At 41.6% G+C, this 23,249-nt stretch overlaps 1 protein-coding gene across 2 annotated transcripts; it reads right to left on the bottom strand.

The window, feature by feature from the left end:
• Positions 1–470: 470 nt before the first annotated feature.
• slc39a1l (solute carrier family 39 member 1 like) lies at positions 471–10,258 on the bottom strand. Of its 2 annotated transcripts, none has more exons than XM_012958987.3 (3): positions 9,914–10,258; positions 3,357–3,487; positions 471–2,032 (listed from the first exon to the last, which is right to left on the bottom strand). In XM_012958987.3, the coding sequence occupies exons 1-3, from the start codon at positions 10,041–10,043 to the stop codon at positions 1,346–1,348; spliced, it is 948 nt and encodes a 315-aa protein (XP_012814441.1). In that variant the 5' UTR covers positions 10,044–10,258; the 3' UTR covers positions 471–1,345. The 2 variants fall into 2 exon arrangements, with proteins under 2 accessions (XP_012814441.1, NP_001015957.1); NM_001015957.2 differs by having other exon boundaries at positions 9,929–10,083.
• Positions 10,259–23,249: the final 12,991 nt, after the last annotated feature.

The raw sequence follows: 23,249 nt of genomic DNA, 5'->3' as shown, positions 1-23,249 counted from the left end.
TTGGGGGTGCCTAATATTTTGGCACCCCCAAGTGACTTAGCCTTTCCTTGTCCTTTAAAAACTCTTGTGATAACATGTGTATGGTCTGAAGTGCGTGTTGTTTTTAAAGGGGAGTGGTCAATACTGGCTTCAATTATTGGCCCACCATCATGTAGGCCACGCTGCTTTAATTGGTTTTACCTATGAATACATGAAAACATGTTGATTTACAATAATTTCTTCTGTTCAAATCAACTATACTTTTCTGTATGCCGTCTGCACACATTTGGCTGAAAGTTATGTGCTAGGATTGGACACTTCACCAGGAATCAGGATATATTAGTGCTACCTAACATGGAGCCCTGCAACCTCTGCCAAACAAGAACTCCCAGTATCCCTTAATAAGAGACATGCAGGTTTTTTTTTTAATTATTTGAGACATAAGGGTTTTCTGTAAAAACAGTTCTTTTAGGAGGTTTACAACAACTTGATTGTTTAGATTGAGTTGTTTATTGGTGAATTAATGTTTTAGCAGCACAATCTTCATGGGTTAATTGGGTTTGAAAGATGAAGGTTAAAAAACAATAATAAGTTCAATGTAAGCTGACATCGAAATAACAAAACAAATGTTGGCAAGAATACACTTCCTAAGTTTCAGTTAAACACAAGCTTAATGTAAGCCATGTCCAAAAAGGCAAATTAATGCATTACTTAATTGGTTTAATTATAGGTAAATTAATAGAGTGCATTTTGCAGGTTTTTGTTCGTTGGCTGTAAGCAAATCAACCTGTGGAATATATGGGGACTAGAGGTTTCCACTTCTTAGCCCCCTTGTAAGGCACCAGTCTAGCAATATAAAACAGGAACAAGTAACCAGTTAATACAAATTGTTGGGAACAGCAGGAGTTGCAGTTCCATAACAGCTGGAATTAAAGGAGATTGCTTTACTTAGCTTAGAATTTATGCAGCACTGGTTTGATAACAAGAACACAACATTCCTGTAAAACCCACAGAAGATATAGAGTCTATTTTGTTTGAAGCAATGAATGAGGGGAGTCCAGCTAAGTTACCCAGAAAGGAATAAATATTAAAATCTTGCAATTTAACAAAAATATTTAAAAGCTTTAAAAAAATTACAAATGAAAAAAATACAGAACTATGGAGATTTTCAAGTTTTCGGCACAGAACATTAATATAATGATTAGTCCAGTTGAGTTTCATCTGTAAACCACTGACAGGTAATAGATTATAACAGAGAGGTTTATCACACAGTACCTCACGGCGCTGAGAGCAGGCCACACTCCTCTTCAGTTTCCAGGAGAGACACAGGGAAGAAGTCTCGCTGCACGTCATTGCTCAAAGACATTTACCCTAAGAATCTTAGTGCTGCCATCCCTGAGAACCCCAACAATATAAAAATGACTTTTGGCAGGCGCCATTTATTAGAATTGAGTTCATGTGGCAAAATCTCTAGAAAGGTTATATAGACAAAGGTTCCAGCAGCCAAGCCTTCTAGCACACACTGGACCATGCGGTTTCCATCAGTCTGATTGTGCATCACCCCAATACCTATACCGATTCCAAGGGGAGACATAAGTGCAAACATAACAATAGAGAGTACAAACCAGCGGGTTTGCACACTGCTCTGCAGCAAGAGAAGGGACAAGCTCACAGCAATGATGCTTTTGTGGATAAGAATAGCAATAGCTATCTGTAGGACCTCTGACTGTACATTCTGTAGACCAATAGCAATCCCTTCGAAGATTGAATGCAGGGACAGAGACAGGAGGAGTATAAAGGAACGAAAGGAGGAGTGAGCATGAAAATCCACGTGAAAGTGGTGCCTTCGGTGCTCTACATCATTATGATGGCCGCTGTGGGAGTGGGAATGACCATGAGGCTGCTCTTGCCTAGCTGGTGAATTGGAGCCGCCAGAGAGAAGTGGGGTAGTCTCTTCACTCATGGTCTCACTGCAGTCCAGAACAATACGCTCTACTATTAGAACAATGAGGAATCCAGTGCCCAAAATAAATTCTGGAAGTGGAAAGTCAGTCTAGGAAAGAGATAAAAAAAAAAACAACTTATAATGCAGAAAGCAGAAAAATATCTATCTTCCTAAGTTAAGACTGGCAAGCATAAGACAAAGGACAATAAGGCTGATTTGTTCATTATCGGTATAAATACTAAGTTATGCAGCACCACTGTGTAGTACAGGTATAGAACCCATTATCCAGAATGCTCGGGACCAAGGGTATTCCGGATAAGGGGTCTTTCCGTAATTTGGATCTCAATACCTTAAGTCTACTAAAAAATCAATAAAACATTAATTAAACCCAATAGGATTGATTTGCATCCAATAAGGATTAATTATATCTTAGTTGGAATCAATTACAAGGTTCTGTTTTATTTCTACATAGAAAAAGGAAATCAGTTTTAAAATTCTGAATTATTTGATTAAAATGGTGTCTATGGGAGACAGGCATTCCGTAATTCGGAGCTTTCTGGATAACAGGTTTCCGGATAAGTGGTCCGATACCTGTACAGACATCATAACAAATCCCTTGCAGGCTGATGAGCCAGGGAGCGAGTTAGTTATGCCACCTTTAATAAGAATATAAAATTGACTTATATTACTCAGGGTACTGTTTTTTTGTTTTTTTTGTAAAGGATTGTGTACATGTAATGTTATGTAACCCCCAGTGATTGTAATAATTTACCCAATACCCCAAGGTGGGTGTTCCTGTTATCAGAAAGCTGCCCCGGCTCAGGGTTCTTTTGTACGAACACAACAGAGCAATCCTCTTCTTTATTCCCTTGGGGCTGATTCATGTGTAGTACAGCGAAAAAGACAGCTTTTTTATTAAAGTTCAGCTTTTCACTCTACTGTGCATAAGCACCCACACGAAGAAATAAGAAGGAAGAGGATTGCTCTGTGGTGCTTGCAGGGAGAACCCTGGGCCAGTGCAGTTTTCTGCATCAGGAAAGCAATTACAATCTCTTTTACACTTTTACACTCTTGCATTTTTGTTTTTTAATTAATTAACTGCTTATATAATGAATTTTGGAACAACCCCTGCTACTTAGTTCCTCTACTATACAGTCAGACATATTCATTATTTTAAGCTTGATATATTAGCACTTAATCAACAGGTTAATAATTTTGAAATGAAAAATAATGTAAAGTGCAAAAGTGCAAAAGAAAAGCACTCTGAGCAAATTTTCATTCATTTAATTTAAGGTTTACATAACCTGAAAATACATTTCTGTGCAATAAGCTATTTTTCAGAAGATAGATATGATTTGGTATCAACATAATCAGCCGACGTGTGACACAAAGATTCTTAGGGCTATGGGGAAATACAGGTTTTGTCACATACTTTTATTTGCTGATTTATCATCTCCTCCTTCATGTCGTTTAGAAAGTCAGGAATAATATCCAAGAGGCAGGCTGCCAAGAAGACTCCTCCTGCTAGGCAGCTAATGAAGCTGATCCATCTCTGATGTGCCTCTGAAATGGAACAAAGAAATATAATGAAGGAAGGCCAGAAGGGGGAGCTTGCGGCACACGCATCCACAAGGGCTGGATACACCAGTGCTTTCCTATACAGAGTGACATTATTAGCATCTTGAAACAGAAGATATACTTACTGCACCATACCACTGTAATACAGAACCATAAATGAGAGAATAAGCCCTCACTAGTCATTGTGGACAAGATATTCCAACTCCTTGTTATATGTTCCTCCAGCAAAGAAACATTCTGAACCACTAAATTAAAGGGGGACCTGTCACCCACACAAAAAGCTGCATAAAAAAATGTAATTTGCAAATTAAACATGAAACCCAAATTCTTTTTTAATTAAAATATCCATACTTATTATATGATTGACTGCTCAGATTTGTAAATGCATTTATATTGCCTGCCCCGCCTCTATGCCTCAGGCCAGTGGCGTAGCGAGGGGGGTGCCGAGGGGGCCATGGCCCCGGGCGGCGTATCAGAAGGGGCGGCGGCGGCTCCTTCTCTCTTACAGGCAACAGGCGCTTTTATAAGGTTGAGCCCGTGCGTATGACGTCACACGTCAGCGACGAGGCGCAACCTTATAGAAGCGCCTGTTGCCTGTAAGAGAGAAGGAGCCACCGCCGATGGTCTGTTGGGGGTATGTACTATGGGGGAAATTGGGGGCACTGTGTGGGGGCTACTGTCTATGGGGAAATTGGGGCACTTTCCATGGGGGGGGGGCCAGGTCTTTGTGGGGTATTGTGTATGGGGGCACTTCCTATTGGGGGCACTGTGTATGGGGCAATTGGGGCTCTGTGTATGAGGGCACTTTCTATTGGGGGGCAAGGTCTTTGGGGGGTATTGTCTATGGGGACACTGTGTATGGGGCAATTGGGGCAATTGGGGCTCTGTGTATGAGGGCACTTTCTATTGGGGGGCAAGGTCTTTGGGGGGTATTGTCTATGGGGACACTGTGTATGGGGCAATTGGGGCACTGTGTATGGGGAAATTGGGGGCACTGTTTATGGGGGCACTGTGTATGGGGGCACTTTCTATTGGGGGAACTGTGTATGGGGCAATTGGGGCACTGTGTATGGGGGCACTTTCTGTGGGGGGGGCAAGGTCTTTGGGGGGTACTGTCTATGGGGGAACTGTGTATGGGGAAATTGGGGCACTGTGTATGGGGGCACTTCCTATTAGGGGCACTGTCTAAGGGCAATTGGGGGCACTGTGTGGAGGGGGCTGTCTATGGGGACAGTGTGTATGGGGCAATTGGAGGCACTGACTATGGGGAAATTGGGGCACTTTCTATGGGCAATTGGAGGCAATGTGTGTGGGGGGCACTGTGTATGGGGCAATTGGGGGCACTGTGTATGGGGGTACTGTCTATGGGGCAGTTGTATGGGGGGACCGTGGCCAGAATAGCGTTAGGGGGGCCTGGCCAGCATAGTGTTAGGGGGCACTGTGGTAGGGTGACCCTAATACTTTTTATGTCTGTGTGTCCTGTACTGATAGGAGGGGCCCCGTGATTTTTCTGATGGCGGCCCTGCCACCATGGGCAGCCACGGACGCACAGCTGAATCCACTTTTGACAATTATGACATGCGCACCGCATTTCAAATTCAATAAAAAAAAAAAATAAAAAATGTAATGCTGCTTTTTTTATTTTGTCTATTTTTTTTAAGAATAACTAAATAGAGGGGCGGCAAATTTCCGGTCGGCCCCAGGCGACGAAAGCCCACGCTACGCCACTGCCTCAGGCATAGAGGGAGGGCAGGGAATAAGTTTCACATTCCATTCAGCGCTTCCTAAATGTTATTGTATTTATGTATTTATACATGCACATGGGCGTCAGATACCAGATCATGGACTATAGACAAGATTTTGGGATGATGCAAAGCTTGTCTTAGTAACAGTGTTTACAAAATGGCAGCTGCCTGCTTGCTGTGATTGTGTACTTGCAATACTGAGGGAAACATGATTTTTATAATTTATGTAGTATATGCAAAGTTTATTTTGTGCAACTTACATAAAAAAGGGATTTAGAATTATTTATTAAGGTGACCGATCCTCTTTAATAGCACAAATACAACCATATAAAACAATGTGCAGACAGACTGTTTCAATCTTTCTACATCTCACAGTACCTGATAGAGTCCAATGGTTTTTTCGGTGTAAAGGTGGTCATACACAGCCGATTGTAGCTGCCGATGTAGGGGCAGGAACGAGGGGCATGCCCTCAAATTGGCCAGATATCGATCAGGCAGGCTAAAAGATTTAGTCGGATCGGGGACCGCATTGGCTCCTATCAGCCAGATAGGTGGGGATATCGGGAGAAGATCCACTCGCTTGATCTTAACGTGTATTGCCACCATTAGATGACGCAGTGCTCTCCCAACAGGCTTAACAGGCAGCTATTAGGATTTCAATTGTTTGGTTTGAAGGCCAAACAATGAGATCAGTCCAATATGACAAAATCCACTTTTTTAAATGCCTCACTAAACAAACAGATCTTAAAGTGATACTGACACTAAAAAACAACTTTTCAAAATATGTAATAAAAAGTTGCCTATAGCTCATTTGATTTGAAATTTGCCTTGCCTTCTTCAAAAATTCCCCTCAAGATATAGCACTTAAAGGATTAAGGGAGTGATCTTTTGACATGGTGACATTTGCCCTTACAGGTCTCAATTTAGAAGAAATTCACAGGTAGTTTTAAGAACAAATATACTGACCAGTTGTGGATGTAGAAAACAAAGAATGTTTTTGTAGGGCGTTGGTTATTAAAGAATAGTATATATACATGATAAACCAAGTCGCTAAATCTTTCTGAAAGGAGAAGGAAAGGCTAAATCACTGGGGGAGTGCCAAATGTTAAGCAATATAGGTGCCATTGGACCAAGGACCACAACAACAAGCCGATACTATCCCGAATTCGACGGAAATTCAAACCTGCCCCAATTGAGATCTTGCCAATTTTAGGCCAGATGTTGGTCGGGTAGGCCCATTGGGGGTGCCAATACTTGGGCAGATAAGCTGCTGTATCGTTCTGGACCCAAATTGGCAGCTGAACTCTGCCTGTGTATGGCCACCTTTAGGCTGATGGCACACGGAGAGATCAGTCACCCATGAGTGAATCTCTGCTACAGCTGGCAACTAATCCACAACTCCCCAAAACTCCTTTCCACTAGCAATAAAGGGAATTGCCAGTGGAAAGGCATACAAGCCGCTTCAATATACAATAAAGACAATATAGTACATAACTCTGGAAAATTTTGAAACTACAACACTGTGCTGACTCAACAGTGCACAAAGCCTAAAAAAAGGGACGTTGGGAAGTTTGTATCAAGTGACTTGGTTCTTCTTTTGTGGCTTCTTTAGTACACTGAGCATAGGAAACCTACCTAGAAAGTTTCCCTTCCATCTCTGGGCTGCTCCCTGAGTACAGAATGCAAAAGCAACAGTTTCCTCACAGCACATTGCATACATGTAAAGCTGTGCTGCCAAGGGTTATTTAAAAGACAATATAATGAAGAATATCAATTTAAACAACTCAGTAATGTAAAATAATCAGGAATAACACTATATAATGCATATACATTATATGGATATCACAGTAATAAGAGAGCTGAAAGCAAAAAATCACCAAATATAAGGTGTGGTCCAGGTGCATCAGCCCCAGACCCTCAGCAAGAGGAGCAGAAATCCATATACCTATAAAATCAAATAAGCACTTAGCATTTAATGCAACTGTACTTTGTATATATTTGTATTTTTCATTGTATTGACCCTGTTTACTCTATTAAATAATTGTTCTGCTGTAGAGTGCTGCTTACATAAGTAGCGCTATATATAGTGTTGCATATATAGACTACAACAGGGGTGGCCAAAACGTCGATCCCCTATGGACTTCTGGTGGACCGTGTCTAAGCGGCAAATGCGGAAGTGTGGCACTTCTATTGGGTATGTGTACGTTCGCGGGGAGGAGCCAAAGTCAATCGCCACGCGAAAACGTCTGGGCACCCCTGGACTACAACATAGCAGCTTCCTTTTGCCTTTGTTTACAAATCAAAGGATGAGGGGAGTTGGATCTCCACATCATCACAGTTTACCAAACCCCATTGTGCAATATTACATTTATAATCCCAAGGCTTGCATAATTAGATATCTAGAAAATGATCCTGAATGTGTGAGCCACATCGTGATCCTTAGAGAATTAACATATTCTGCAACGCAGTAAACAACGGTGGTGTGGTTTGCATAAATATAGTATTGACTCAGCATGGTTATTCAGAGTTTCAGGAACTCGTGTGCAGCTAACCATAGCTATGAATTATTGCTTATGCATGCACTACTACTGTGTCATGATAACAAACAGAAGCAAATAACCTAAGTCACGAAATAAAGTATTACAGTGGAATGAAAAAAAAAAAAAGTCTGCACACATGAGACGGTGTGAAAAACCCCCATAAACGCCCATTGGCAATGTATTTCATGACTACATTTATAGTGTTGCCAATGCACACAGGACAGAGAGATGGGAAAGTACAAAAGAGCACAGGCACATTCTCTCACACTAGTGGTATTGAAGCAAGCTTCTTATACTCTGCATCAGGGCTGTCCAACTGGCGGCCAGCCTGTCTGGCTGTTTGATGCCTTACCTTTGAGTAAACTTTAAATGGCACCAGTACTAAGATTAACTGGCCCTCTGCATGGTTCTCACCTCAGATTCAGGCTGTACTCCCCCTGTATTGTTTAAAAATGTAATCCCCTTTACTGTTCACACCTTTTAATCCCTGCATTGTTCACACCTCAGGCTCAGGCTGTAATCACTCACACTGTTCACCTCTTCACACCTCAGACACTGTATGTACTGCCTGGACTATGGCACACACAGGCAACATAGGGTAGGCAGAGTATGGCACATAGGCAGCATAGGGTAGGCAGAGTATGGCACACACAGGCAGGGTAGGGCAGGCAGAGTATGGCACACACAGGCAGGGTAGGGGAGACAGAGCATGGCACTCACAGGCAGGGTAGGGGAGGCAGAACATGGCACACACATGCAGGGTAGGGGAGGCAGAGCATGGCACACAGAGGCAGGGTAGGGGAGGCAGAGCATGGCACTCACAGGCAGGGTAGGGGAGGCAGAGCATGGCACTCACAGGCAGGGTAGGGGAGGCAGAGCATGGCACTCACAGGCAGGGTAGGGGTGGCAGAGCATGGCACTCACAGGCAGGGTAGGGCAGGCAGAGTATGGCACACACAGGCAGGGTAGGGCAGGCAGAGTATGGCACACACATGCAGGGTAGGGGAGGCAGAACATGGCACACACATGCAGGGTAGGCAGAGTATGGCACACACAGGCAGCATAGGGCAGTAACACCAAAAAATTATAATGTTTTAAAGTAATTTAAATATAACAAATGTTTACCCCGCATTGCTTCTGAAAGCCTACTATAGTTTAGATCAGTGATCTCCAACCTGTGGCTTGCATGCAACTTGTTGCTCACCACCCCCTTTGATGTGGCTCCCAGTGGCCTCAAAGAAGGTGCCCATTTTCACATTTGTGGCTTGGAGACACCAAGCAGAGGCTCCTTCAGGAAACAGTCCATGTGGGGCTGCCTTATTTAGCATCCCCCAAATAATTTTTTTCATGCTTGTATGACTTTTTTTTACATCTGTGTGTGGCTCATGAGTAAAAAAAAAAAAAACAAGTTTGGGAATTCCTGGTTTAGATAAATACATGGCTGTGTAGTTATGGGGGCAGGCGATTAATCTGAAATAAGAGAAAAGCCACAGGTTACATAGCAGATAACAAATAAACTCAGTAGAATACAATAGGTTTAGATTCCTGTTTAAGAACTAAACCCATTGTATTCTACAGATCTTATCTGTTATTCAACCTGTGCCATTTAGCCCTATTTCAACACAAATGGCAGCCCTATGGCTACACAGCAGGGTATGTATATAAACTATAGTAGTCTTTCTGAAGCAAACACACCAGCTTTACCAGTGCAGGTAACAGTACATAATATATCAATTACTTTAAAACTTATTTTTGATGCTACCATTGCTTTAACAACTGCATTTTAGTAGCCCAAAAACAAACCACAGAAGTGGCCAAACTGCCCCTATGGACTCGAATGGAATGACTGTGGCCATCAAAATCTTTGGTTTCCTTTATCCCTAAAAGTTATTTTTTAATCTATCCCTTTAAAAATGGTGGTATATTTATACTCAATACATGTGAAGGAGCCCAAAATCACTGTAGATTCCCATAGTGGGACAGTAAAGTCAGGGGCTATGGCGTGTGTGTAAGGGGGGGGGGGGGGTATAACTGTGCTCATATTCCCACACTGCTGCCTCTCCCCCCAATACACTATACATGAAGCACTAGGAACAGAGGGGCACAGAGAGCGGAGGGGTACACACCTGGCCGACACTCACCTCTTTCCAGCCCTTCGCGGAAGCACTTTACCCTGGAAGGCACCAGCCCGAATAATAAGGTGAGAAGCAGAAGCCCAAACAGGCATCCCAGCTTAACCTGGAGCAAGTATTCCATGGCAGCCCTCCGCTACGGCCCTGCTCACACAGAATCTAAGGCATACCGCTACACAGTCACCCTTTAACCCACACAGTCCCGAGTTTCTTAATACAGCCCACAGCCGGCTGAGCCGCCGCGACACCGTGACGTCACGATGCGTACCGCCTCAGGGGCGGAGCTATAAACATCTCAATGTCGCCCAACTAGAAACAGATAGTAACAAGCGGGGCTGCTCGGCTCACAATTCTTGTTTTCGCTGCTTGTAGTTCCTACTTTTGTAAGGGGAGGAGACTGTATGACTCGGGTGTGGGTAGTGAGCTGCCGCCAGAGCCTAAGCTTCCAATGTTAACCTGGCATTTCAGCTACACAGAGGCCCAAACAGCCCTCCATCAGCCCATAAATAGTGACTGTCTAACTCTCACAGCGGCCGCTCTGGCTTTTGCCAGAATCCATAGATTGGCAGTGTGAGCCTGATTCCAAATCCATTTTGCTTTACTAGTACTATATTATTTCATTTTGTTTCCTTCAGTCCTGGAATTCACACCAAGGGGGCGGGCTCTATTTTGTGGACACTGTATTAAAAGAGTTTTGCATCACCCTAAAATCTGTGTATGCGCCAGAATTGGGGATCCCATTTCTATGCACAGGATATATGGCATAATGTAGGAAAAAACAAATGAACTGCGTTAAAAGTAATATTGCATTTTTAGGGTTTTACTGAGCGAATACCAGTGTATCATGTAAAAACTAGGACAATTTAGAGACAAAGGGCTCTGGCACACAAGGAGATTTGTCGCCTGCGTTTTTTCCCCCCGGCGCTTCACCACGACAATACACACGAAGAGATTTCATGCGAGTTGAGCTCCAGGCGATCTGCTACCCATGGTACCACTCAACAGTTACCCGTCCCACGTTTACTCAAGTCGCTCAGAAAAGGGTCTGTGTGCGATTTGAAACAGCAGGCGACTTGAAGTAGCCTCGTATGTTTTGATGCTGGCAATTTCCATTGGTTTAGCATTGGCGTCTTGTCGCCAAATCGCTCTTTTAAAAATTGCCGGCGACAAATCTCCTCGTGTGCCAGAGCCCAAAAAGGGGTAATTTAGCAGAATATTATGGTTAAGGGTAATGCCACATTGGGGCTGATTCACGGCAAGAGACAAATGCTTGCTGAGATGCGAAAATACGCCCCTCCCCTCTAAAAACCTTTAAAGGGGTTTGCTTCTATAATTACTTTTGGTATGATGTAGACATTGATATTCTGAGACAATTTGCAATTGGTCTCAATTTTTAAAATTTTTTGTTTTCTAGTTTATTTAGCTTTTTGTTCAGCAGCTCTTCAGTTTGAAATTTCAGTAGCTATCTGGTTGCTAGGGCCTTATTTATCCTTCTAACCAGGCAGTGGTTTGCATGAGAGACTGGAAGATGAATAGGAGAGGGTTTTAATAGGAAGTTATGTAATAAAAATTAACCAAAAAAACTGTTTACCCTGAGACCTATAGTTTTTTTGGCTTCTGAGGTCATGTTTAAAAAATTGCTAGGCATAGGATGTTTTATGGAATTTCCACAAAAAGAGTGGCTGGCACTATTCCACATCACCACCAAACACAGTTGAAAATACTTAGTTTATATTAAAAGCATTCCAGAGGTTATTTTTTATACACACAATTGCATTTTTGAAGGAGCGGAAACATTCTTTTTACACTATCAGTTAAGATTTTACTACCTACAGTTTAAGCTCAGCTGTCTCACTTTTAATTGTCAGCTCAACGAGTGCCTAAAAGTACAACCAACCCACTTTTGCTGCGGCTTTCTGCCCTGCTTGGAATACAGAGAAATTCAGCAACTGATGACTGGGGTTAGTCACAGAAAAGGTTGCTGATATTTCTTACCAATTTACAAGCAAGCTTGCATGTGTTTTTCAAGAGCAGAACATTTTAGCTGTCCTTACCAGTATGTTTGCCCTGCACAAGCACCTACACTATCATACACTTGCATTAAAAACCCTAACATTTTAGCAAAGTTATTACTGCACAGAACCAAAAGAGTTAATTCTGACGACTACACCAAATGTAATAAAGAAGTGAAGGTTTATTAATATTTTTTATTAATGTTAATAAAAATATTAATAAAATGTGCAGGGTGATTAAACCTCTTGATATGCTGCAGTCCAAATCAGATATTTTAATATCTCTGTATTGTAAATCAGTGCTGACCAACTTCTATGGTACTGGGGGCTGGAAATTTTCCGGCCTACATGGTGGAGAGCCGATAATGGAAGCCTGTTTTTTAACTTACACCCACTTAAAATCACACCCATGTTATCAGAAGAGCTTTTACACCATCCCCACATTAATGGTGGTAGTGCAGCAAAAACCCAAATGGTTGGTGCTCACTGTAGGGATATCCCCCATCACTCATATGTGAAAGAACTTTATAAAGTCATATTAAGCCACACCCTGAAATCCATATGCCTCCTCCTCCACTGTTGATAGCACAGCAACACCTAGCACATAATAATTATACACCTTAGGGACCCATTAACCACTATTTCCAAATGCTAACAAACTTCTAGAACAAAGCCTTGCCAGGTTCCCCACCCACAGGCAGAGTATGGCACACACAGGCAGCATAAGGCAGGCAGAGTATAGCACATGCAGGCAACATAGGGCAGGCAGAGTTTGGCAAACACAGGCAGCGTAGGGCAGGCTGAGTATGGCACACAGGCAGTGTAGGGCAGGCAGAGTATGGCACACCCAGGCTGCATATGGCAGGCAGAGTATGGCACACAGGCAGTGTAGGGCAGGCAGAGTATGGCACACACAGGCTGCATATGGCAGGCAGAGTATGGCACACAGGCAGTGTAGGGCAGGCTGAGTATTGGACACAGGCAGGGTAGGGCAGGCAAAGTACGAAATGAGTCAGTTAAAACCTACCACACGTTAGTCAGTGAAAATCTAGTACGCGATAAAATGGTCATGACATCTCCAAAGATGAACAGTTTGTATTGCTGCACATACAGTGACACAATGCTGGCACTGCTTCTACTGCTTCTACTGCTTCTAAGGTGTGAACAATATGAGCACTTACAGTCTGAGTCTGAGTTGTGAACAATGCAGAGTGTGAACAATACAGGGGATTACATCTTGAATCTAAGGTGTGAACAATGCAGGGGGGGCAATTAATCTCAGTACTGATACCATTTAAAGGTACAGTAGCCAGGTGGGGGCAGTAACAACAGCCAGACGGAGGGGTCCACAGCCGGACGCAGCCTTTGGGCCGCCAGTTGGACAGCACTGTTGGAAATCATAAGAAAAATTCAGTGCTATTCATTCTAAAACAGACCAGATGGGTATGGGCCTTTGGGTTACAACTGAGAAACATAATCTCTTTAAATATGCCCACACAAAGCAGCATCTAAATTACTTTAATTTTACTTTAATGCCAGAGGTTTTTGGATTTTTGACACTTTTTTTGTGAGACAATTAAAAAAAGCAGAGGTTTTGGTGCAACAATTTGAAAAATTTGCACTTTCGTGACTTTTATGAAACATTTTTACGCACAGACTTTTTTAGTTCATAATCGTTTATAAATATCATGGCATTCGTGGAAATTCGTTTATTCAAATTTTGAAAAAGAAAAGATGAAAAATGTTAAAGTTTTAGTATTGTAATTATAGATTGTAGTTTCACAATAGCCTTGGATATTTTGATTGTTCAAGAACTCATCCAGGCCCCTATTAAAGGCATTAACAGAATCTGCCATTACCACATCACTAGGAAGGGCATTCCCCAACCTCTCTGCCCTTACTGTTTAAAAACACCAACGTTGCTTCAAATGAAAGTTCCTCTAATCTAAAGGGGGGCCCTCTGGTGCACTGATCGTTTTTATGGGAAAAAAGAAACCCCCTAATCTGTCTATAATCCCCTCTAATGTACTTGTACAGAGTAATCATGTCCCCTCGCAAGCGCCTCTTTTCCAGAGAAAACAACCTCGACCTTGACAGTCTAACCTCATAGTTTAAATCTTCCATCCCCTTAACCAGTTTAGTTGCACTTCCCTGTATTTTCTCCAGCTCATTAATATCCTTCCTAAGGACTAGAGCCCAAAACTGCACTGCATACTCAAGGTGAGGCCTTACCAGGGACCTATAAAGAGGCAAAATTATGTTTTCATCCCTTGAGTCAATGCCCTTTTTTATACAAGACAGCACTTTATTTGCTTTAGTAGCCACAGAATGACACTGCCTGGAATTAGACAACTTGTTATCAACAAAAATCCCCAGATCCTTCTCTATTAAGGATACTCCCAACACACTACCATTTAGTGTGTAACTGGCATTTACTGTGTATTATTTCTACCAAAGTGCTTAAGTTTGCACTTATCAACATTGAACCTCATTTTCCATTTTGTTGCCCAGTTTTCCAATTTTGTCAAACCACTCTGCAGTGGCAGCATCCTGCAGAAACAGTGATTTTAATGCCCACCTCTAGATCATTAATAAACAAGTTAAAAAGCAGAGGACCAAGAATAAACACCTGCGGTAATCCACTAACAACACTGGTCCAATTAGAAAATGTTCCATTTACTACCACTCTGAAATCTATCTTTCAGTCAGTTCTCTGTCCAAGTACAAATATTATGTTCCAGGCCAGTATCCCTTAGGTTTAATATTTGTGCAGTACTAAGTAGATCACATCCACTGCCATTCCAAAGTTAAGGCTCCTGCTCACCTCCTCATAAAAAGGCAATTTAATTAGTCTGGCAAGATCTGTTAGACATAAAACCATGCTGGCACAAACTTGCAGTATTGTGATTTATAATGTATTCCAGTATCCTATCCCTTATTACCAAAAGCTTTCCTACTATTGATGCCAGACTAACAGGCCTATAACTTTTAGGAATTGTAGTATTACATAGGAGATTACATCTGTCTGCAAATATTCTAAATATCTGCAACATATAGAAACCCCAAAAATATTATTTGTAGGTGGTATATGTACCCCACAACATCAGCAAAAATCTATAAAGATTTTACTACAGTATGTTGGAGAAACTGAGGCCATGAAGGTGCTTTATTACGCATATGGTGGAGTTGTACAAAATTTCAAGTTACTGGTAAAGGGCCTTAGACCTAGTAAGGCAAACTACTGGTTGTGAGGTTTGATATAATGTCTAATATTTTCATATCAATATAATCATATATTCATATACTGTATGCGTGTACTTTGGTAACTTTGATATAATTCAATGCTTAGCATATCAGGTTCCATTTTATAAATGTATCTCCATTTTGTAACTGCAAACAGCAAGGCTTGAACATCCCATAATAGTTGTTTTTCCCAAATAGTACCCTTGCACAGCTGGCACCTTACAAAATATATGGTTTGAAAAACAACTTAATCTTATCTGTGCACTGATGCATCCTCTTGTCCTCCTTAATTTTCTGTCCTGCCCTACAAGTTTGAACTTCCATTGTTGTTGCGTCCTTCTTGTTCCCATAATTACGTCTTTGTCCTGGCAGGAGAGCTCCCTCATGTCCCTAAACTTAGAGTCTGTGGTCAGGAACCATAACACTGGTCTTCCGGCCCAGCCATTGCATTGCTGGGAATTTTCCCTTGCCAAACAAACCAACCGAATTCCAACATTATTTATTCCATTATTCCCACTAGACTTGCTCTAGCAAAGAGATGGAAATCACCCTACAACTCTACAAAGCTGATTTTGAAAATAAATAATTACGCTTATTATGAACTTTTTCTGGGTTAAATAACACTCTATGGAAACCATAGAAACTGTTTTTCAGCTCAACAAACCAAGCATCAGATACCCTTTCTGTAACTAATAATAGTTTTCCTTATCTTTGTTCTCTTCTTTTCTTTTTATCCCTTCTCCTCTTTTTCTGAATTTCTCTTTTTTTATTTCTTTTATTATATAGGTTTTGATTGAAACTTGCTCTCTTTGTTGAATATTTAAACTTAATAAAGAATTAATTTAAAAAAATGGTTGCATTTCATTGGGTATTTTTACATTTTACCTGCAACTTGCTTTTCCAAGGCTAAACAAGGCTAATCTTTTGGACACCAATGATCATCATCAACCATCTTTCCAAACGTCTGCCATGTGATCCCTGTGGTATTCAATGAACAAAAAAATGCAATCACTGTCATGTTTTAACCATGAAAGGAAAACAACAGGTAAACCTTCCACGCAATAGAGATGCATAATAAAATACTAGAATGAGTTATATGTAAAAGAGTCATGTGAAAGTGAGTGTAGGACTTGCCAGACCCTTAATGTCATGGTTGGAAAGTTTTAACACACTGTAAAATAAGGACAAACAATCCCTGTTTTGTTTGAGGGGGGATTTTGTTTTGTACAAAGTGTCTTGTTGTCCTTATTATATTTATAAGGGTGAACACAGAGGATTTCTTTTTCTGACTGTAGTTACCAGAGACAGCTATTTGCTGCCCCTGATCACGTCTTGATTGCATCTTGCAAAACCATTAACTTGGTGCATCAATAAGAGCAAGCATCTTCATTTCAAAGTCAATCCTTATTACAGACAAATGGAAATCATCTGTTCAGAATGGAAAACACACAAGGAACTATTTGCTTGACTCATTTTGTGGTATCAGTCACATCAGTGGAATTACCACTTAAAGAGAAGTATGATAACTATGAATGTTGGCCTACATTAGCATTTGGTTACGCTTCATAGGCACACTTCTTTAATTGGCAGGGCACTGAGGAATTGCTGGAATTCCTCGACTCTAGATTACTGACAATCACATTTTTGCTACTGAATTGTATACACAAAAGGTACATTTTCTAGATGTGGAAGTAGGATTGGAGAATTGCCAGTTTGTGATGGATATATAGTGCAAACCAAAAGATCAAGTGAGTTACCTATTTGAATCCAGAGAGTTTTCATCCCCTGAGTCTGAAAGTGAGCTTTTGCCAGTATATAATGAGAACAGGTGTAAGGAGACAGCAAAGATGTGATAGTCTCGCATTTTAAGAACAGGGGGTACACTGATTTGACCTTAGAGGGAGTTCTTGGTTGTGCCAGAGGTGTTGAAAGATGTAAGCTTCTAGGGAAAGGTAAAGTAAATCATTCAAGATTACCATTTGTTAGCACATATTCAGTACAATCTGGATAGGTAAGGAATATTTTATTGAAACAATGGAGTCTATTATATTGGACCAAAAATTATTTCCGTGGGTCTTCAGTCCCCCAGTAATGACGTACAAGCAAGCTACTAATATATAATATCAGATAGCCATACATTGAGTGACACACCTAGAGGGGAATTGGCTGAGTGACAATAAAGGTATGTTTAAATGTGGTAGATGTGTTAACTGCAACTTTTGTCATTAGGAGCATCAGATTTAATCACCTGAGAACAGGTAAAGAGTTTGAAGGAGAAGGAAAGGCTAATAAAGAGTTAATCCCAAGCTGCAGGCATACCTTCAGTTGTGTCAATAGTGACTTTAAGTCTCCCCATACTTCACCCGTTCAGAAGATCAGAAGCCAAACAGAAAAAAAAATGCTGAGCTGGGTAGAGAAGATTCCCATAATGCATCGCTCCTTCAAGACTTGGCGACTTGTTACTGCAGGCGACGCATGTGCACAGGGCAGGAGCGTCCGGTTGCGATGGTGACGCAGCGTCGCCAAACTCTGTGACAAGCAGGTGGGGGAAGCGGGGGGGGGCAGGTGCTGCGAGCGGCGGAGGGTTTGTGGCAGGAGCGGGGGGGGTTTGTGGAGCTTGGGGGGGTTTGTGGCAGGAGCGGGGAGCTGCAGAATCTTTGTGACAGGAGCGGGGAGCTGGCTTGTGCTTTTCAGCCCATACAGACACGCTGGACAAGATGGCGGCGCCGTTCACTGAAACAAGTATGTAAGTTCTAGTATGTGTATCTCTGTAAATCTTTCATTAGGTAAGCCAGGAATATAGCGTTTTTAAAAAGCAATAGTAGTACTATTTAATAGTGTGCTTAATAGATTTTGAATTTCCTTCTCCTTTAAGGAGACAGAATTTGTAATCTTACATCTTGAAATGTCCCTGTGGTAAACTATATTTGGGTAAGGCTATTAGGCCACTCACATTGAGAATAGGACATAGGAGTGACAAATGCACTGGCAAAATTAACCAGTAGCAAGGCACTACGGTAAATGACAGGGAGGTATCAACCCAGCCAATTAGGGTACACAAGGATTCAGAAAAACAAGCATCCCTAAAAGAGGTGGCAATAGGGTGTCTATGCAAAAGCAGCAAGAATGAAACAATCTATAAGTTAAAAAGAAATTAAAAATTTTTTTAAAAAATTGCCGTTGAAGGATTAAATTGAAGAAAGAGTTTTTTCCTGTTTGACAAGACTCTGGCCTCAGCCTGCTGTATCTGTTTTATCTATTTTAGTGGTTTTAAATCTTTATCTTTATTGCAGATATTGTTTTTTATCACTTGCTCTACATCAAACTAAATTTTAAATATTATGGCTGCAGATGAACTTTATCATGAACAAATGGCATTGAACACTGCTCTAGCTATATGGAATCCTGGTTCTTTTATTTGTGCTATTGCTTTACTATATATTAATCAATTGTATGTGCAATGTCTTTAATCTATTTAAAAGAATGTTCACTTTATTGATATTATTGTAAGTTGTGTTCTGTTAGGCACTATTGAAAAAGCTAGGATAAAATGTAATGAATTGTTAGGGTAATGATTCATGTTGTATATTGATTACGTGGTACCCAGAGGGAGAACCGCGCCTGTTAATTCTTGCCATCGAAAAGCACTGGACATGTTCACTATGGTAGACAATGGTTAAGACAAGGAAGAAGCCCTTTCAGAAATGCTAATTTCAGCATTCCAGAGCAGAATGTTGTGGAGTATGTTGTGCCAGGAGCTGTTCTTTTCTGCATTATACTCCCTTAAATGGTAGTGTGTTGAGGGGAACCTAATTGAAAAGGATCTGGTTTTTTTTGTAGATAACAAGTTCTCTAATTCCAGGCAGTGTCATTCTGTGGCTACTAAAGCAAATAAAGTGCTGTCTTGTATAAAAAAGGGCATTGGCTCAAGGGATGAAAACATAATTTTGCCTCTTTATAGGTCCCTGGTAAGGCCTCACCTTGAGTATGCACTATGAGTATGTTTTTTTTGCCACTAAAGGACCAGAGGCCACCCCTTAGATTGGAGGAACGGAAGCAGCGTAAGTGGTTTTTCATGGTAAGGGCAGTGAGGTTGGGGAATGCCCTTCCTAGTGATGATGTGATGGCAGATTCTGTTAATGTCTTTAAGAGGGGCCTGGATGTGTTTATGTATGTAAGTGTATAGATAGGTCAGTATGCGTTTATGTAGGTGAGTGTATAGATAGGTCAGTATGGGTCTGTATGTGAGTGTATAGATAGGTCAGTATGGGTTTATGTATGTGAGTGTATAGATAGGTCAGTATGGGTCTGTATGTGAGTGTATAGATAGGTCAGTATGGGTTTATGTATGTGAGTGTATAGATAGGTCAGTATGGGTTTATGTATGTGAATGTATAGATAGGTCAGTATGGGTTTATGTATGTGAGTGGATAGATAGGTCAGTATGGGTTTATGTATGTGAATGTATAGATAGGTCAGTATGGGTTTATGTATGTGAGTATATAGATAGGTCAGTATGGGTTTATGTATGTGAGTGCATAGATAGGTCAGTATGGGTTTATGTATGTGAGTGTATAGATAGGTCAGTATGGGTCTGTATGTGAGTGTATAGATAGGTCAGTATGGGTTTATGTATGTGAGTGTATAGATAGGTCAGTATGGGTTTATGTATGTGAGTCTATAGATAGGTCAGTATGGGTTTATGTATGTGAGTGGATAGATAGGTCAGTATGGGTTTATGTATGTGAGTGTATAGATAGGTCAGTATGGGTTTATGTATGTGAGTCTATAGATAGGTCAGTATGGGTTTATGTATGTGAGTGGATAGATAGGTCAGTATGGGTTTATGTATGTGAATGTATAGATAGGTCAGTATGGGTTTATGTATGTGAGTGGATAGATAGGTCAGTATGGGTTTATGTATGTGAGTATATAGATAGGTCAGTATGGGTCTGTATGTGAGTGTATAGATAGGTCAGTATGGGTCTGTATGAGAGTGTATAGATAGGTCAGTATGGGTCTGTTTGTGAGAGAGGCACCATCTCTGGAAATGTTTAAAACATTCTTATTTACAGGTGCTTTTAAATAATATATTACATTACATTAACATTTATTTATAAAGCGCCAACATATTCCGCAGCGCTGTACAATAAGTGGGTTACATACATTGGACATACAGAGTAACATATAAAGCAATCAGTAACCGATACAAGAGGTGAAAAGGGCCCTGCCCAAAAGAGCTTACAATCTACAAGGAGAAAGGGTTGAGACACAAGGTGTGGGAATGGGCATGACCAGAGTTGTGAGAGGTGTGGCACAGGGTGTTGCTTAACTAGATTAGGGTAAGCTTCTCTGAATAAATGCGTTTTAAGAGATCTCTTGAAGGCAGAGAGATTGGGAGAAAGTCTGACAGTTTGTGGGAGCGAATTCCAGAGAAGGGGGGCAGCCCTTGCAAAGTCTTGAATGCAAGTGTATATATGCCTTGTAATTCTGTGTGTGTATATATATATATATATATATATAATTCAAATATATTTATATATTGTACAGTGCTTTGAATCAAAGTGCTATATTAATACTCATTACTATAACTTGCCCTATGAGGCTAATTGATCAAAAATCACATTTTCAAGTTTTTCTCTAATGTAAATAAACTCGAAAATGTTGAATGTGTTCTTATTTAAAGAACTCAAATTTCAAAATCTTCATAACATAAAAAAAGTAAAAAAAAACAACTGCAATGCAGAGGCATTACTTTCTGCCGTTCAATTTCAATGAGTCTGCCAGATTTCATCAGTATATCTATATGCTCATGTGCTTGTACATAAATATAGGTACATGTGTGTAGGCACTGTCCTGAGGAATTTTTAACTGCTTGTCATAAGACTGTAATAGTCTTGTGAAGGAGAGATCACAAGCTCAAATAATAAAGAGGCTTTTGTCTTGTTGCAATTACCGTAAGGTCAGATTCCCAACTAAATATAAGATCTTTGCTTTTAACTAAGACGAAAATACTGGTTGTATATTCGTGGAAACATTCCTTAAGAAGTGTAGTTTTCGTTTTTAAATATACAGTAGCCAGGAGTTTTATTACTCCTTCTTACACTGGATGTTTGACTGTACCAAGAATTTAGCATTAACGATTATGGGGACCATGCCAAATTCTCAAAAGATTTTCCCATATGATAAATGCCTGAGAATGAAAGAAAAAAATTTCAAAAAATATTTTGGTATTTTTCTTACACATGTATTTTCAATTAACAATGAAATATTAATATAATGGCACACAAATTGTAAGAATTGCGCCCATCTATTTTGGATCAACAATGTGGGCTTTATTTTCTGAAAATCACAACCAATAAAAGCACAACCAAATAGGACCCTTTATCCGGAAACCCATTATCCAGAAAGCTCCGAATTACGGAGGCCATCTCCCATAGACTCCATTATAAGCAAATAATTCATTTTTAAAAATGTGAATTTTCTCTGTAATAATAAAACAGTAGCTTGTACTTGAACCCAACTAAATTATAATTAATCCTTATTGGAGGCAAAACAATCCTATTGGGTTTATTTAATGTTTAAATGATTTTTTAGTATACTTAAGGTCAGGGCCGCCATCAGGGGGGCACAGGGGGGACAGTTTTCCCGGGCCCGGACGATGATCGCTTTAAAGGGGGCCCGGCCGTGATACAGTTTTTTAGCTCGGGCCCCCTTTAAAGAACTCCGGGCCCTGTCATTGCTTCATTGGTGGCCAGCGGGAGATTTGATTGGTTGCGCCCGTGCGTCCGTACGCACGGGGCGCAACCTTATAAAACCTCAAGATGCAGCGGGGAGCCGGCACAAATGAAGAGGACCCAGTAGAATGTAGTTGCCTTTGGGGGAGCTGGACGATGCCAGCGGAAGCCGCAGGGGAGCCGGAGTAAGTAGCTGGGGTGGAGGGCGGGGAGCGGGAGTAAGTAGCTGGGGTGGAGGGCGGGGAGCGGGAGTAAGTAGCTGGGGTGGAGGGCGGGGAGCGGGAGTAAGTAGCTGGGGTGGAGGGCGGGGAGCGGGAGTAAGTAGCTGGGGTGGAGGGCGGGGAGCGGGAGTAAGTAGCTGGGGGTAGAGCTGGAGGATACTGGGGGTAGCCACAGGGGGACGCTTGGGGGGGTGCTGTGCAGATGCAGCGTGGAGCTGGAGGATTCTGGTGGGAGCTGGGGGGGGGGAACCAGAGGATGGTTGGGGGTGTGGAAGCTGTAGGATGCTGGGAAGGACTCTGGGGGGGAGCTGGAGGTTTCTGGTGGGAGCTGGGGGGTAGCCGGAGGATGCTGGAAAGGACTCTGGGGGGGAGCTGGAGGTTTCTGGTGGGAGCTGGGGGGTAGCTGTAGGATGCTGGAAAGGACTCTGGGGGGGAGCTGGGGGACCGGGGAAGGGGGTAACTGGAGGATGCTGGGGGGCCCTGGCTACCAATGTTTTAGGGGGGCCCTGGCTACCAATGTTTTAGGGGGGCCCTGGCTACCAATGTTTTAGGGGGGCCTGGCTACCAATGTTTTAGGGAGTCCCTGGCTACCAATGTTTTAGGGAGTCCCTGGCTACCAATGTTTTAGGGAGTCCCTGGCTACCAATGTTTTAGGGGGGCCCTGGCTACCAATGTTTTAGGGGGGCCCTGGCTACCAATGTTTTAGGGGGCCCTGGTTACCAATGTCTGTGTGTCATTTGTACTGATGGGAGGGGCCATTGGGGGCAGGGTGTGGGAGGAGGGGGGCCCAGAAAATTGTGTTGTGAGGGGCCCCATGATTTCTGATGGCGGCCCTGCTTAAGGTGTGGAGATCCAAATTATGGAAAGACCCCTTATCCGGAAAACCCCAGGTTCCCAGCATTCTGGATAACAGGTCCAATACCTGTACTCTCAAACATCATTTGTATGTGCAGAACTGAAGGCTTAACTGTAAATACTAGTATATATTAAATAAAGAGCTTGTATTTTTTCTCAAGCTATTTTAATATAATATTATATATATATATATATATAATTTATATATTAACTAAAGAGCTTGTATTTTTTCTCAAGCTATTTTATTTTTTAAAAACAGCCA

The sequence above is a fragment of the Xenopus tropicalis genome, chromosome 3 (assembly GCF_000004195.4).
Source record: "Xenopus tropicalis strain Nigerian chromosome 3, UCB_Xtro_10.0, whole genome shotgun sequence".
NCBI lineage: Eukaryota > Metazoa > Chordata > Amphibia > Anura > Pipidae > Xenopus > Xenopus tropicalis.
Note: the sequence above shows the minus strand (reverse complement) of the source record. Positions and strands in the feature narration are given on the sequence as shown.

Excerpts from the sequence above, each read along its gene's own strand:
- slc39a1l (XM_012958987.3), bottom strand. The coding sequence starts at position 10,043 with ATGGAATACTTGCTCCAGGTTAAGCTGGGATGCCTGTTTGGGCTTCTG. Across the intron at positions 3,488-9,913 it reads AAGAGGTGAGTGTCGGCCAG|AGGCACATCAGAGATGGATC; the intron begins GTGTGTACCCCT and ends GTTCCATTTCAG. Across the intron at positions 2,033-3,356 it reads TGATAAATCAGCAAATAAAA|ACTGACTTTCCACTTCCAGA; the intron begins GTATGTGACAAA and ends TCTCTTTCCTAG.